This window comes from Limulus polyphemus, unplaced genomic scaffold (assembly GCF_000517525.1).
Source record: "Limulus polyphemus unplaced genomic scaffold, Limulus_polyphemus-2.1.2 Scaffold1391, whole genome shotgun sequence".
Taxonomy (NCBI): Eukaryota; Metazoa; Arthropoda; class Merostomata; order Xiphosura; family Limulidae; genus Limulus; species Limulus polyphemus.
This window is the reverse complement of record NW_013667001.1, coordinates 73717-90364: the sequence shown is the minus strand read 5'-3', so window position 1 is coordinate 90364 and position 16648 is coordinate 73717. Positions and strand designations below refer to the sequence as shown.

The following is a 16648-nucleotide window of genomic DNA, read 5'->3' as shown; positions in this document are numbered from 1 at the left end:
GATTGGTTAAATCAAAAAAATATTATTCACCGTTATTATATTTTAAATGCAATATAACAAGAGAAAATAAGTTAATACTCTAATTCTTTCCCTTTAAACATTTCTATCAATATCTTGAAGTTTGCCTTGTATTATATTAATCCAGTTTTTTATTTTAAACCTATATTAAAATAAGATGTTGTTTTCTAAACAACATTACAGCAATACTTATAAAGTTAATACCACGAAAAATTAAAGGCATTTTTGGGGAGGCTTAAAAATATGAAACATGATGAGCCTTATAATTAGGTGTTTCTCTACACTGGTTGTATGCTTTTGGACAAAGTATTTCAAAATTAAGTTAAATAAACTACCAAAAAACACAACCGTAACAAATGATGTTACCAGACATGGTAGTATGATTATATACGATTAACAATCTGAAATTGAGTGAAAATAGGTACACGAATTACGTTAATAAATATTACTTTTAAATGCAATATACTTGAAACCTGTCCTGTATTACACTCATTAATAACGGACGCGATCATTTGAAGTAGCCACGACAGCTCAAAATCAAGCGTATACATAAAGGAGTGTTTCTAACATTATCCAATCCAGCCAGTTACGTGTGAAATATTGGAAGCCGTATTTTACTAAATGCTTTTAACATGCCTATACATGTCAAGAACACGTGCTCTCTTATTATTTTGTTGGTCACAATTTCTAACTGAGAACGGATTGCAACTTAAATTAAAATCGTACGTATGCAAAAGTTTAATTCTCGGAATGTTTATTTGCAAACGTTCATAAGTAACAGATAACTTTTGATGGATAAGCAAGAGTTAATTTACACTGATGATTTATAATCTCACTAGATGGATATTCCATTAGAGTATTCACAAAATAAAACTTGGAAATTGAAACGAACTCTTGCTTAAAATATTTGGCTTTAAAGATATTGTAACTTTATCAAATCTATGTTCATATAGTTGTGTAGTAATTGTTTTAAATAATTAAATTCTTATATAATATGTTGCAGTATACGCTCCGAAATATTCCTAACCAGCTATAGTTTGTTTGATTTAGAGCAAAGCCAGGTTGGGCTATCTGCTGTGTCCATCGCTGGGTATCGACCCACAGATTTAGCTATATTAAAAGTAAAGTATCTCGAGACACGTTGTAGAATAAAACCACAGTCGTCGACTACAAAGGAAAAATGTTTCATGCACTGGATAATTAAATGTTTTAACCCTGAACTGGGAGGGTGGGGTCAGAATGATCCATGTAGATATTTTGCAAGTCGATATTCCAACTCAACTAGTGCTGCTCTCTAACTGATATTTTCGGTACTCTATTATCCTCAATCAGTTCTTGAGTGTCGAGCAGAGCGGATGTGTTGTTGCAGTTCTTTCATTACTGCTGTAATCATTTGTGGGACATTTTGACCCACCGTATTATAAAGATATTGTTTGAAATTTATTAAATATAGGTAATGTTGACCCACACTACCACTTACAATACAAATATTTTACCCTACCAGTTGAGAGTTAAGTTATAAGATGCCGAAAAATGTAAAGAGGTTTTTTATTATATATTGATAATTTTCTTTAAGTATTTTGAATCACATACACTTTGTAAGGTACATGATTTGAACTTCCGGATTTGACTTTCAGTCCTTGAACGTATTACTGTACATTTTGCTCAACTGAATAAGTAAAACAACAGAAGTCGTGGTATGGTATTTATTCACTCTGAAAACACATACTATACTGATCAGGCATACACAAGGTGGCAGAAATAAAATCATCTAGTAAAAAATTCTTAGACTACACACCACACTTTCTTGTGTCACTTCAAAACGATTTTATACATCAACTTTTATTGTTTCCTCTGTACAGACAATGAACGCTAGTTTAACAACTCATGATACAATAATCTGTTTCTCTTATTCTAGTAGTAAGTACAAAGTTACCTGTTTTATTGGTGTATGATCATTAAGATACCAACATGCATGCCAACGATCTTAATTGTGCAAAGTCTAAAATGTAGAATTTTCTATAATGAAGTTCGGTAAAATTAAGTAAACTTGTAAAACCAACCACAAACTAAAATAATTTTATAGGAGTGTTCTGAACGTCTATAAACCAGCATGTTCTTCAAGCAATTCGATTAAAAAATTTCTAGCACTACAACACCTAAAAATCTCCTGATGCCGTTCAACACATTATAGGTAAGTAACCTAATACATGTGGCGACAATAATTCAATATCACTATTATCAGAATTTACTTCAGAATCGCTATACACAAATAATGATAAAAGGTATCGTTTATCGCTGGAAAATAATTCTAAGAATTATTTCACAAATCTCTCTGACTTTGGCACACATAAAAAAACACTCCTATCTATAAATAACCTTAGTGTTAACACACTCAGCAAGTGGCATAAAATAAATACGAATTATGGCTTTGTAAACAATATTTGTAGCTGGATAAAACAGACTTAACCAATTTCAACTGCACACTTGTTCTTTTGAATTTTTTTTTGTTATTGTCATTGAATTCTACAATTTTGGACACACACACACACACGATAAATAGAATAGTTTTTTTTTACAATAGCAATAAACAAAGACTGTTTTATACACGGTTATGTATATACGCAATTATTTACTGCTAATATAGAGGGATCAACAAGCTGCTGTTTTTCTGGAGTTTAAGTTTACTTGTATAAATATTATTAACACTAGTACATTGCTTAGTAATGAAAACTGTGCTGGCGATATGGTTAAACCCAACTTGAAGCTACGATAATACAGGAACTCTTGTAATATTATATTTGTCAAAGTATCACATACAAATGGTTGAATTAAACAGAAATGTGCTTTTAATAAATATGGATAGATGTTTGAACTGACGATACTATAACCTGTTAGGTCTGTATTAAATGTCAACAAAAGTAACTTCACCAATTCTGATGCAAGCGTTTTTTTGTTGTTTTTTTTATCAACATATATTACAAATAATATTGTACAGAAGTTTCATGTTCAGGTTATAATGGCAGTTTAAAGGTTGTGTTGAAATATCATATTCTAATAATTTTATGATTTTAAAACTCATTTTATCACCTCTTCTACCGAGTTGCAAAATAAATTTGAAGACCATGTTTAGCAAAAATAAAATTAATGCTTTGTCTAAACAAAGCACAAAGAAATGACAGTAGGTTAAGTGTAGGAGTTAACCATTTGTATATTTTAAACAATTCTTTCTGATTTAATTTTTGGAACACTTTATTTCTACCTACGTTACTCCTTAAAGTATTTTTCTTAAACTTCTAACATCACCAAATTATTAAAAATAACATTGTACATTTTTATCACTAAAATCTTGAATAAAAGTAATTACATAAGAGTAATAAAACTTCATTAGAAACTAACATGAAAGTGACTTTTTGTTGATGGTCAGCTTTTGATAGGATTTTTGAATGTTTAAAATATACCTTCAGACACACACACACACACACACACACACATATATATACTAATACACTACGACAAATTTCCAATTTTAAAATAACTAGATAGAAATCCTCTTCCTTTTTAAGACTTAAAAGCTAAAAAACGTTCACTATGTCAAACATACAACTTGTTAACTACAGATTCAGAAAACTCTTTGGTGTACACCTCACTCAATTTTCCAGATTAAATACATCTCACATAAAAAAAGAAATGCTACTTAATGATATCAACACAGTTTCTTTCAGTATAGAAGTTGCACATCAAGCAAGCAGCGACAAAATAATAGTAAATTAAGAAGACAAAGCTAGATGACTCTAGTCCTAAAAAATAAATTGCACAGAGTTACAATTCTAGGAAAAGGAAGTAAGAAGTTTTCAAGAAAAGAACAACTAATTTCTAAAGTCGGGAAACTTTATCAGGAAATTAAAATATATATTTATATATCGTAATGATGGATTTATTAAGTTAAAATTTATACAGTACATTTAACTTTTCAATAGCATGGAAATAACTGAAAGTAGTTCAGAAATAACTTAGTCCTTACTATTTTTCATTTAGGGATTTTAAACTATGCAAATAAATTATGCATATAAAGTTAAGCATCCATTCTTTTTTAATATTAAATCAAAAATGGAAGGCTTATTTGCTATCTGAGCATTAGGTGTAATAAGCTATATTACTGTGCTGAGTATCAACATAAATTTGAGATGTTTTTCCCTAAACAGCTATAAACAAAAAACATTTAGCATTTGCTGTAAAAAGTGATTCACGAGAATAAATTCTGAAAATATTATCATGTTCGAAAGATTAAGTTTACAAAAAATCCCCTTCGAGATTCTGAAGTTATTAATGTATGTTAAATCAAGCAGGCTATGATTTATAATGTTCTCTTACCAGTCTATGGAAATGTTCAAATGACGTGTCTTTTAATTTCATCAGTTTAAAGGTATAAATTCTATGTAAAACATAAAATTGATTGACTATTAAACATGCATGCTCAGAATCTATTATTGTTACCAAACATCACAAGAGTTATATTTCTAAGCTAGCCTATAATGTCACAAGTGATTAAACAACCAAAAAAAAAGAAATTTTGTTTAACCATAGTTTCAGAAAATCATCACAGATGGTATTTTTGAAAGAAACAAAACTACATTTTACAGATCATTTGAAGTTGATGAAAATCAAAACACAAACTTTTTATTAAATAAATTTATAGTCCAAGTAATCCTTATTTTAAGTGAGTTTATTATCTCTGTTCTGGATGCTTTGATAGGCATAACATTTGGAGATTGCAATGGAAAATTCCCTACTTGGTTAAAAATTTTTAATAGCTAAGATGATTAAAACATACAATCCAAAAAGCTGTAAATAGTCTGCCCTGAGCTGTGGCTCACACTACTGTTTAGATGCTGATTTTTTTACCAAGCCCAACCAGAATATTCTTGAACCTAACATTATGTAATCAAGTTCATGTTTAATCGCTAATGTCATGCCTGTCATGCGTCCCAGCACAAGGATTTAAAACTCATAAAATAAAATTATGCATATATGAGAATTCAAGTCATAAATGTATTTTCAGTTAAATATATGTACTCACATCATGATCTGAAAACTTCTACACACAGACCTTAAAGAACTACTTTCACTGCTTTATGTTCAAGCCAGTCTTAACTTCAATCACAGTAAATGTATTCACCACAAGTTGTGATACAAGTTTGTTATGGTTTTGGTAGCTTCAAGCAGTTTAATCCACTTTGCCAAGGCACTAATTTGGCCTTAATATTTGTCTTTACTGAGTAATTCAGGTGAAGATTTGGTTCAGTTAAAATCTGCAGGTAACTTGTCAATGTTAGATTCAAAATAAGTTCTCATGAAACAACTTTCTTAGTGCAAAAAAAGCAAGGCCTTTTAAAGCTTCAAACACAAGAGCTTGATATCAAAGTTCAGGAATTCTTGTTAACTCCACGTTGAATCATATCCTTTCCACTCTGCTGTAGGGGCAAGGTACACCCAGCGTCGTTTATATAAAAAACTTACTACCCCACGATATCCTGTTCGAGGCACTCCAGACTATGTAAAAAAAAGAAGCAGTTGCACCACTTGTTATGTATGCATAAAGGGGAAAAAAAACAAAAAAAAACATGATAAATAAAAGGTTAAATGAGCAAAATAATCCTGACATTGCATACTTTTTGATGACCTTTAATGGAATATTATTAATGCAGATTACATTGTATTGAGATAATTAATACAATAATGGACTCGGTGAAACAGTCAACAAACTAATACAATGCATCTTTCTCAATGTTACAAGGTTAGAATCACATATATGCCTAACTGTGATCAAGGTCTGTAGCAAACAAACTTTCCACACTTATAAGGTGTATGAAATTAGTCTTCCCATCATTGAATGGTCCATATAAAAGAAATGAGTTTAGTTTGATACATCCATACACATCTAACTGCTACAAGTTCTATAATGAAAAATCTGAAACTGCTCAAGTCTGTTGTACAGATATTTTGTAAGCTTGTAAAAATAAAAAAATAAAGTACCATAACAAATTTTCCATACTTCTCTGGTCTATATCATTTAAACAATATTATTTCAAATGCTACAAGATATATAGCCAAACCTTCAAGCTATTACAGAAGTTTGCCTCAAACATCTGTTCCACTGTCATAAAGGTTGTGTCTTTTCAATAAGGACAAGTCTACATCACACATCCTTACCACTGTCACAAAGGTTGTGTCTTTTCAATAAGAACAAGTCTACATCACACATCCTTACCACTGTTATAAAGGTTGTGTCTTTTCAATAAGGACAAGTCTACATCACACATCCTTACCACTGTCATAAAGGTTGTGTCTTTTCAATAAAGGACAAGTCTACATCACACATCCTTACCACTGTTATAAAGGTTGTGTCTTTTCAATAAGGACAAGTCTACATCACACATCCTTACCACTGTTATAAAGGTTGCATCTTTTCAATAAGGACAAGTCTACATCACACATCCTTACCATTATCATAAAGGTTGTGTCTTTTCAATAAGGACAAGTCTACATCACACATCCTTACCACTGTTACAAAGGTTGTGTCTTTTCAATAAGGACAAGTCTACATCACACATCCTTACCACTGTTATAAAGGTCCTTTGACCTTCCAATATACGTAGAATAGTTTATCAGTATGACCACTGTTCAAAATCTTGTATCACGTGTTCTTCCTCTGGTTTAGCTATGTAGCACAATATTTAGCACACTTAAATTCTTATAAATTTTCCTTATTGTGCCAAAGTCTGTGGAAGAAATATTTTCAGTTGTCACACACTTTGTAGCATATATCATTCCCAGTAATATATAGTTTGTTGCATATTCTTCCTAGTATTATACAGTCTACACTATAATCACTTTCATAAACAAGTTCTGTAGCATTCATCATTTGAACAGTTTAAGAAAGTGCTTAAAATTGATTATTTCCATTGCTATATAATATATATATTTTTAATAATACATGTTCCCATCATTTTAATTTGTAGTTTAGATTTTTAAATGTATAAATGTAATGGATAAAAAAGAAAACTGTTTCAGAGACTTTGGAATTTACATTTTGTTTATGAGTAGGAAGACCACCACAATAAGATCTCAAACACTTCTAAAATTTAACCAACCAAATATGAGTACAAGTGAAAAAAAAAATTATGATAGTATTTTCCTACATTCTAAGTCACTCCAACAAAATACGTGCTTCAGAGCAGCCCTTATCAGATCAGTTGGATTACCAAACTAAAGTCTAAGTTGAAATGCTAGTTATGTGAATGTTTGACAATGTTAAAATGCACTGGTTACAATATCAAAGCTGGTGAAGCACAGTATATTTTAACAGAATCGTAAACACTTCAGAATTGTGGTGATGTTTAGAGCTATATATATTCTTAAAACACTTCCAATGGTTCAAGAAGACTTAATGTCAATAAACCTACTATAGCAAACTTTTGAGCTCTTAAATACATTAATTCATTGTATAAAATCTTAGAAAGACTATGTCAAACTATGATAACAGTAGTTATAATTAAAAATTAACACAGAAAAGGTTAGTTTCAAATTTGTGAACTTACCCTATATAAAACAAATATTAATAAGAAATTAAATGTGTCATATATTCTTCATCATTTTTTTTGTTTAACCAATGAACTTAAACAACTATACAACACTGACTCACTTTATGAACAAACAAGTTACTATCCTATACATAATATTGTTTTTAAATTCTGAGCTTAAAATATATTTGTCAATTAAATACAGTCACAAGAATCTAACAAGGAGATCCTGATGCTTACTTTGAAATCATCCATGATCCCTAGAGCTTTGGCTGCTTTTTTGAATGTATCTTTAGAAGTGTAAGTAACTCTGACTGGATTAGAGTGGCTCAAAGACCCTTTTGTTAGCTGTTGAACTGTTACTGCAGGAGTCCCATACACCAACTTTACAAATTCCACATCATAATTGTCCTATAAGAGGAACATCACAAGAGAAGAACAAAACAAGATTTAAATTTTGAAATAGTCACATCTTAAACCATAATTTAACAAAAGTCTGTAAATGTGTTGACTTATATCTGGCAAACTATTGGATTGATTTTCACCAAACCCAGCATACACTCTAATGGACTTCCAGGGAATGATACAGTGAAAGAAACTGACCTCCTATAAACCCTTGGAAGCCCCATGTCTTCCACGTGTTGAATGGGTACATCAGCTAGTATAAAGTAAACAACTGATAAGAAATTTTTCATTTACTGTTCAATTTTTGTGTTAATGCATATAATTGTTTTTCATATAGTTAAACATGATTGAGAATCTAGTATAATACAGCTTCCTGGCGACTTTATGCAAATGATTTCTAAATAGGTATAAATAAAGTTTAAACAGATTTTACCCCATATGTTTGATAACTAGTTGAGGCTTTGAAAATTGAGTGAATCAGAGAGTTCTACCACAGAAGAAACATAGTTCAAATACCACATAGGTGTAGCTAAGTTTTACTAAGACACCACAGAAAAAAATAAGCTTGTGGAATACATATATTTAATTAAATCAGTATGTGCAAATATCTATTTGAAAACAATCATAAGCTTTATTTGTTATCTAAAAGACAAGATTAGTAATTGGTTAGTAAAAGTAAACAGAAATAATAACAACTAAATAAAAAGTGGTGGGAGATCACATACTTTAGTTTCTTTAAATGTTCTTTTTTATTCATGAAAATATATGTTAAAACTATGGAAATAGGTTTAGAGAGCATGGAAGGTGTAAAAAAACTTCCAATGACTGAAATATTTATTATTTAAATATCATTTCAAGTTTATTGTATGCTTCAAGTAAAACTTATCTATTGAAAAGTTAACATTTTCCTCACCTGAAAATGTATTTCCAATAGATACTCATCTCTTTACACAAATTAGCTATCTTCTTCAGCATGCCTTGCCAACGAGATTTGCACACCACTAGCCATGAGACAACTCCACCCCAATTTCAAATGAATTGTCCATTGCATGATGATGTCATCATGCAACAACAGCCCTCCACCAATAGGAAGACACCACACCTCCTTGCACACTAACTCTCCCTATGCATTGACACTAGTGAATCTCCATTCTCCAACAAGGCAAGTAAGAAAATGTGCACCAGGAGTGGGAAGGATGGGTGAGAATGTGTGAGAGGTGAATGTCATTGGAAATACGTTATCAGGTAAGGAAAATGTTAACGTTTGAGACGATAACTCACCTCCACATACAGATTAGTTAGAATCTCATGTTGATATGGTTGAGGGGCTGTTGCAATGCTTACCCAAATGAGCACCCTTCAGAAAACATGTGAAGGATGTCCATAAGGGCACACCTGTGGGAGACCATATCTTGTCTTGTCCAAAGTATACTCTTTGCCCTTACAGTAAAGGGGAAAGAGGCAAAGAAGCCAAATTTGTATCTCAGGAACAGGTGGAACTAGAACATGGCTGTCTGAGTACTTTCACTCAAGTTGTCGGACAGCTAACTTGTAGTGTGGTTGGGGCATCTTGTGCTCACCTCACCTATGCTATCAGACTCTATGAAACTGACACCAACTGTGGGAGGAGGACACACGCTCATTAGTACTCATGCTCACCCCAACTCTAACGTCAGACTACAGCTGTGGGAGGGAGCATATTGTTAAGTAATATGGATACTTGTGTATGCCTCAACTCTGCCATCAGATTCTATGGGACTAACACCAGCTGAGATAGGAGGGTATGTTGGAGATACATCACAGGTTTGTACAGAGTGCTTGCCTCAACTCCACTATTAGACTCTACAGGTCTTACACCAACTGCAGGAGGAGGGCACATTATTCTGATAATAAGGACTGGTATAGAGTGTAGTCACCTCAACCCTACTGAACAGACATTGGCTGCAGGAGGAGGAGAGGTGAAACAGATATATATGTATACATAATGATATTGTATAACAAGTCTTCACCTCAATTCAACTCAACAAATACTATAGAATAGATTCTATCTGCACTATGTTATGCAGTACAGGTCCATATGTATTGCATGCTCACCTCAACTCTACTGAACAGATTTACGCTGCAGGAGGGCACAGGTGGCATCAGTGATGTATCTGACTTATGTGAGGGGTGACCTACACAACACTAACAGTTTTACCACCACCTCACTTCTCACTGGTACTCCTGGTTCTAGCCCCAGCAATTGAATTCCAATCAGTGAAGGTTCTTCATGGTCCACCACCTCAGTGGCTAGGAACTGGTAAGTGGCAAGGTCTCCCAGGGGAGACATGGAGAAGGTATCTATATCCCCATCAGTTCTTTGGTCTGGAAAGGTCTTTTACTAGAAACAGTGCAGCAGGTGACTGCGAATCCCTATTTTTAACAGCCAGCAAGCTCAAGGCAGAGAAGTGAACAGACCCTCCCTAGTGCCAACTTCTTCCATGATAATCCATGAAATAAATATGGTCTGGATTGGGTAGTTGAGCAAATATATATATATATATATATATACACACACACACCACAAGGATACTTCAAAAGGTCTTGCGGAACATCCCATCTCAAAGTAGACATACGTAGAACCAGGGTGGATGGCATGAGCACTTTCCATTGGCTCGATGCAGATTTTGGGTAAGTATATCCTAGGAGGCAACACCAACCACATGGTGTCATCCTATGTGATGAATAAGGGGCTCTGAAAGATAAATAGTATGCATTCTTCTCATCAGGAAAGAAAACAGTCAAAAGGTGTAGAGAAGATTAATGTGTGAAGAAAGTCCATATGTTCACCTTAAGGAGCTCGTCCAAGGACCATCAGGGAAGAGATGCAAGAGAATAAAGATAATTAATGAAATGTGAAGAAAAGAGAAATAGAATGCCAGCATCCACATCCCAAGATGAACATGTCAATGGAGAAGTTAACAGACTCATCCTCTAAGGGAAGAAGAAAAGAGGTCCATGGAAAAAATAGGGGTCCCAGGATAGAGACAGACAAAGGCAGGAACCCCTAAAGGGAGAAGTCTGTGATAAGGTATATCAAGTTGTCCAACAGGACACAGGAGTCAATATAGGTGTGAATGGTATAATAGGTGAGAGCCAGAAGGAAAGTAGATAACAGAGAAGTGCAGTATACTTCCCAAACATTCAAAATCTGAGGAAGAAAGGATCAGTCCAGGAAGAGGGTGTGGGAAGCATCTAAAAGAAAGACATCAGATAAGAGGAGTAGGAGGTAACAAGTCAGGAGAAAAATGCAGTAAAAAAGCCAAGAAGTCAATAGCTCGAATGGAACATGTATGATATAACACAAAACCTCATTAAGGTCTCAATCAGGCAAGGGAGTTGGGTGAGGAAGAGGAAGGAAAGGACAATGGAAGAAACACTTCTTAGTACTAGGAAAGGAGAAAGGCCATGGACAGGGCCACCAAACAACTAGGTAAGGCTTAAAGGTCGTGCACAGAATTACTGCCAGGAGGAAAGAGGGCAGAAGGACCAATGATAAAAGACCTGCCACAGATGTTGATAGACAAATACAATGGAATGATGGTGAAAGTGTGATGAGAATAATGCCACAATAGTGGAAAAGTCTGGCCCGACTGATGACAAATCATACAAATGCAAGGGTGGATGTAAGATATCTCTCTACGAAGTAGGGAAGTGTGAAAGTGAGAAGGAAGAGAGGGGATTCAAATATCAAGCGAGCCAATGAAGCATAAAAATAGGGCCCAAGAAGGAGAGTAGTGTCCAAGACCCAGGAACTATCAGAAACATAAATACGTGCCTAAATTAAAAGGTGAAGTTAGGAGAGGGAATATGGAAGGGTAGAGAGAAAAAGATGAAAAATGTAAAAATATGGAACTAGAATGTGAGATAGAAGGCAATGAGCTTGATTCTCAGCTGAACAGATAGATATCAATAGCAGGGAACTGGGAAAGAAAGGGAAGAAGGCCTAAATATCAGGACAAAAGGAAGGGGGACAAGACATTTAGGCATGAGAAAGAAGCAAGAACAAGAAAGAAGTAAAGACAAGATAAACCCAAGAATTGTGAGTCAGAAAGTGAGAATATGAAAAATAATAAGAAACATGGGCAAAAAGAGATGGCAAGGAACATACCCGAGAATAAAATACAGAGACAGAGAGAGGAAAGTTAAAATTGTTTCCCAAATAGTAAAACCAATCAGAACAAAGTCATAGTCTAATAGATCCTTCCTGACTGAGGAGAGAGAAATTCGGCTGAGGAGAAAGGATTAGAAAGCCCGTTAAGCATGTAGTAATCCACAACATGTTGAAAAATGACCCTGAGAATTAACAAGCCTCTAAAATCCACAGCAGAAATAAGGCCTAAGCGTGAACAATGTCCCATACTCAGCACTAGGTATAAATTACCATCATTTGAAAATTCATAATAAAAATTAAAGATTTTGAAGCTAAAGAAAACAAAAATCAAAGTTTCATTAACTCTCTCAACACAGGCTCGGTCAATCTGACCGACCACATGACCTCTTCGTACTTGTTTAAAGTCTTTATAGATTTTATATCACTAACTTTTAATACAGTATGTATATCTTCACAAAACGTGGCAATCTTTCAGCAAACATTACAAGTCTTTCATATACAAAAAGTCATATTTTTTAGTGAAGTATTTTAAATAAACTAAAAAAAAGATTTGTCCTTGAATATATTGAGTATTTGTTTTGAATAGTCTGCGTGCAAAGTGATTTTCATGTTAAGGTTAAAAATACTTTTCTTTATCTCAAATTTCAATTGTGTAATCTGTAAAACCTCCTAAATACATTTCAAACGTTTGTTTTCAGTAAAACTTCATATTCTATTTGTTATTTTCTCTACACTAACTCTATATAGGGTCAGTGAATTTGACCAACCTCATAACCACCAAAAGAAAAAAGAAATCTAAATCCTTTTTCTCTTTCTAAAATTACTTCTAATTGTAACATGAAACTACATTTGTTTATCTTAAATATCTTTAAACTTGTAATAGTATACATCTATTTATAATTACATTTTATTCTTTTATTGTCCTATGAACTGTGTACAACTACTATTCATGCCATTATAAGTTGTAACTCACTTGGTGAAAGTGGAGCTCACATTACACTATTGACTTACATTACCCACGAGTTACTCCAAGCTGCTTACATGCATGCCTCGAGGAACATTTTTATTATATTATTATTTATTTTATCTACTCTAACCTAACTAACCTAAAGAGATCCCTATTTTTACATTTTAGTAACTTTTATAATAATAATTAAAAAATAAAAAACAAGAAATAAAGTTTGTTTGTTTGTTTTGGAATTTCGCGCAAAGCTACACGAGGGCTATCTGCGCAGAAATAAAGTACTTACCCAAGTATTCTTTTTTTCTGCTGTTGACTGTCGATGACACTTAACCCTACTTTTTATATTAATGGTAGTAATGCACTAAATAATTTATATTTAATTAAATAATGTACCAAAGAACACAGAATAATAACAGGCAAAAAGCAGACAATTTCCCCTAACTCTCACAATTTTTCAGGCTAGTTGTTATCTTTCACCAGGGAACGAAGCTTGTATTAACAGTGAAATTGACAATTCTCCATTCAGAAAACAATGTAATATAATACAGAATTAAATGTAAGAGAGAACTATTAACAAATCCTGAAAAACAGGATGTGACAGGTGGGTGTGGCAAGAGGTGTCTGATTTTCTATTTGATGGCTCTGTAACCAAACAAATTGAAGGCTATAAAAATTTTGGTTTGTCTGAGTAATGATGATTTTATATTTAATTTCATACTCTTGGAGGGGTGGTGGATAAAACAGAGAATAGTAAATGCTTAGAGAAAATGTGTTACATCTGCCACACTAGGGGAGATTAAGGATTTTATTTAATATTGCATTTTAAAATTAAAAACTTAAAACTTGTATGCTATTAAAATATGGATTATTAGCTAAGATTTTATGCTATATTAATTGGTATAATGTAAACAAAAAGTAGATTAATAAAACTTTCAATGTTAGTCACTAAAACTTTGTGACATGTGCAGTAAAGGATAGCCGGGAGCGAGAGTGTTAATGATGCAAATATCAATAACTTGAACACAGACAAGAATTGAAACACCTCTGTACAGTACAATGCCAAGGATAAGAATGAAAATTCACAAGTGCAAGTGCACAAGGGGGAGTTAGTGCACATAGATGTGCCACCCTCCTATTAGTGGAGAATTTTGGTTGCATGATGACATCATCATACAGTGGCACAATTCATGTGAAATTACGTGAGAGTTGCCTCAAGGTTAGTGGCAAGCAAATCTCTTTGGAAGACATCAGAGGAAGATAGGTAATCTGTGTGAGGAGATGAATTATTACCTCAGAATAAACAATATTTATTAAATATAAGTTGATATGAATCATGAATATTGTTAGCAAAAATAATGTTACCTAATCTGACCTGACATCATTGTGCCAGGTTAAGTCATAGGTCACAGATAAATAAATTTTTGTCAGTTTCTCAATCTTTTTTAAGATTTATAGTTCAAAGTGGTGACTACCACAACCAGTAAAATAAAGTATCAAAAGAAACATGTTAATGGTTTGTTTTGTTTTGAATTTCATGCATCGCAACACAAGAGCTATCTGCACTAGCTTTCCCTAATTTAGTAGTGAAAAACTAGAGGGAATGCAGCTAGTCAACAACCCCCACCGCCAACTCTTGGCTACTCTTCAATCAACAAATAGTGGGATTGATTGTCACACTATAACACCACCACAGCTGAAAGGACAAGCATGTTCAGTGATGGAGATTTGAAACCACAATCTTCAGATTGTGAGTTGAGTTCCTAACCACCAGGCCATGCCAAAATGTTAATAAAAGTTGATCAAATTGAAACCAACTGCATATATAAAATGGAAATTTTTGATCAACAATAAAAAATATTGAAATTCTAACTTTTTTCACAACATTTTGTCTACAAAATTTGGGAAATTTCACAAGATCAAAAAATGATAAAAATAATCAAATTATAAGATTCTTTTTAAAGACAAAACTAGATTCATTTTTTACTAAGATCAATGCATTTTAGTTAAGAATTTCTACAGTGAAAAAATCAGTGGATATCTGAAAAGGGTTAAAGTGCTTTGAAATGAGCAGGCTAAAACTTTTGGTAGAGCAATGAGAACTTCAAAATTTAACTGCTTTTCTTAGACAACTTTTCAATGAGCAGATTAGAAGACAGAATAAACTTTTAGAGAAAAATAAGTCTTTTGTAAAAGTAAAACTATATTTTAAGAACAGCCATGTTGAAAATCAAATAGCATCATAGATGATTATACTTTTAAACAGTAGTATGAATCAATAAATGTAAAATGAGATACAATTAAAGACTGTCCTAGTCTAAAAAAGCAGATGCATAAAAGTAATCAGCATAATATATAATTAATACATTACTTATGAGTTCAATACAAAAACTAAAACTTTACACCATATGAATTCTGACATCACACGTGAAGAGGAATCAAAAAGATATGTAACAACAAAACTCAAATACACATAATAAATTATGACAAACATTTTATTTTTTCATACCATTGTTATTTTATTTATTTTACATTTCTAAAAACATATGCACACATTTTCTATTTGATTTATCTCTTATATTCTAGTCAAATTTTGACTTGATTTGCCAGGCCCACATAAAATAACTGACTGTATGAAAGATACATTTACATACACTCAGTAACTTTACAATAAACATATTTAAGTAGTTATAACTTTTTTAACTTGTTTGACAAACAGACTCACCTTTTTCAAATAACTGAGATCCTTCTGGGTGAAAGGCACAAATTTATCATTTAGTCTGATAAATTTCAGGTGTTTTTCATAAAACAGACCACTAAAGAAAAAATGTTGAGCTTTAGTTTTTGAATATATCTTTAAAAAAAGTTAAAGACAAAAGGGATAGTCTTAGTTTTTGTTATACTATTACATAAGAAAGAAACAAAAGGGGGTAGTTTTAAAGTACTGGAAAATAAGTAGGATCATTTTTCTTTATTGATTATCGTATTCTAATGTTAGGTTTTTCTGATAATATTACATAATAGTGTAAAGAGCATAGTTTTAGTGTTGTTATACAAGTGCAAAGGGAGCAAAACGTTTTTAGGTGTATCATTACCTAGATGTAAGGGAATTATTGCATGTTTAGATTTTGTTTATACAAGTACAAAGGTATAAAACCAAAATAATAATTAAGTTTTTTTCTAATTGATAATACATAAAATTTAAACCTATTTATATTCAGCATGAATATATTTTAACCCAACTGAAACTTCAAATTTCTGGACACTTTTCCTTACATTTGTATAACAAATATTTTGAATTTTACTGTAAATAGGTACAATTAATTTTCATTTAGCTTTTCAATTTTCAGTAAATATATTTATAGTTATTTTTACCAAAATTCTAGACTGTAACCTTCTAAAAATGAGCTAAGATTCAATATTTCAAGTTAAAGTAATTTTTCATTCATGAAGTTTTTCTTAAATAATAGAGACCTGCAAAACATTTCTGGCCAAATTAGTATCTTTATTGTAATAGTACTTCTTTAA

General features: G+C 32.4%; 1 protein-coding gene across 4 annotated transcripts in view; it reads right to left on the bottom strand.

The window, feature by feature from the left end:
• Positions 1-1709: 1709 nt before the first annotated feature.
• Positions 1710-16648, bottom strand: part of LOC106463385 (alpha-1,3-mannosyl-glycoprotein 2-beta-N-acetylglucosaminyltransferase-like) — an 87756-nt gene continuing 72817 nt past the window's right edge. For all 4 annotated transcript variants that reach the window (XM_022390860.1, XM_022390861.1, XM_013923408.2 and 1 more), the window contains 3 exons: positions 15846-15936; positions 7842-8012; positions 1710-5571 (listed from right to left, as the gene is read on the bottom strand). In XM_022390860.1, coding sequence (XP_022246568.1) covers positions 5458-5571; positions 7842-8012; positions 15846-15936 — 376 coding nt within the window. In that variant the 3' untranslated portion in view covers positions 1710-5457. The remainder of the gene's footprint in view (positions 5572-7841; positions 8013-15845; positions 15937-16648) is intronic.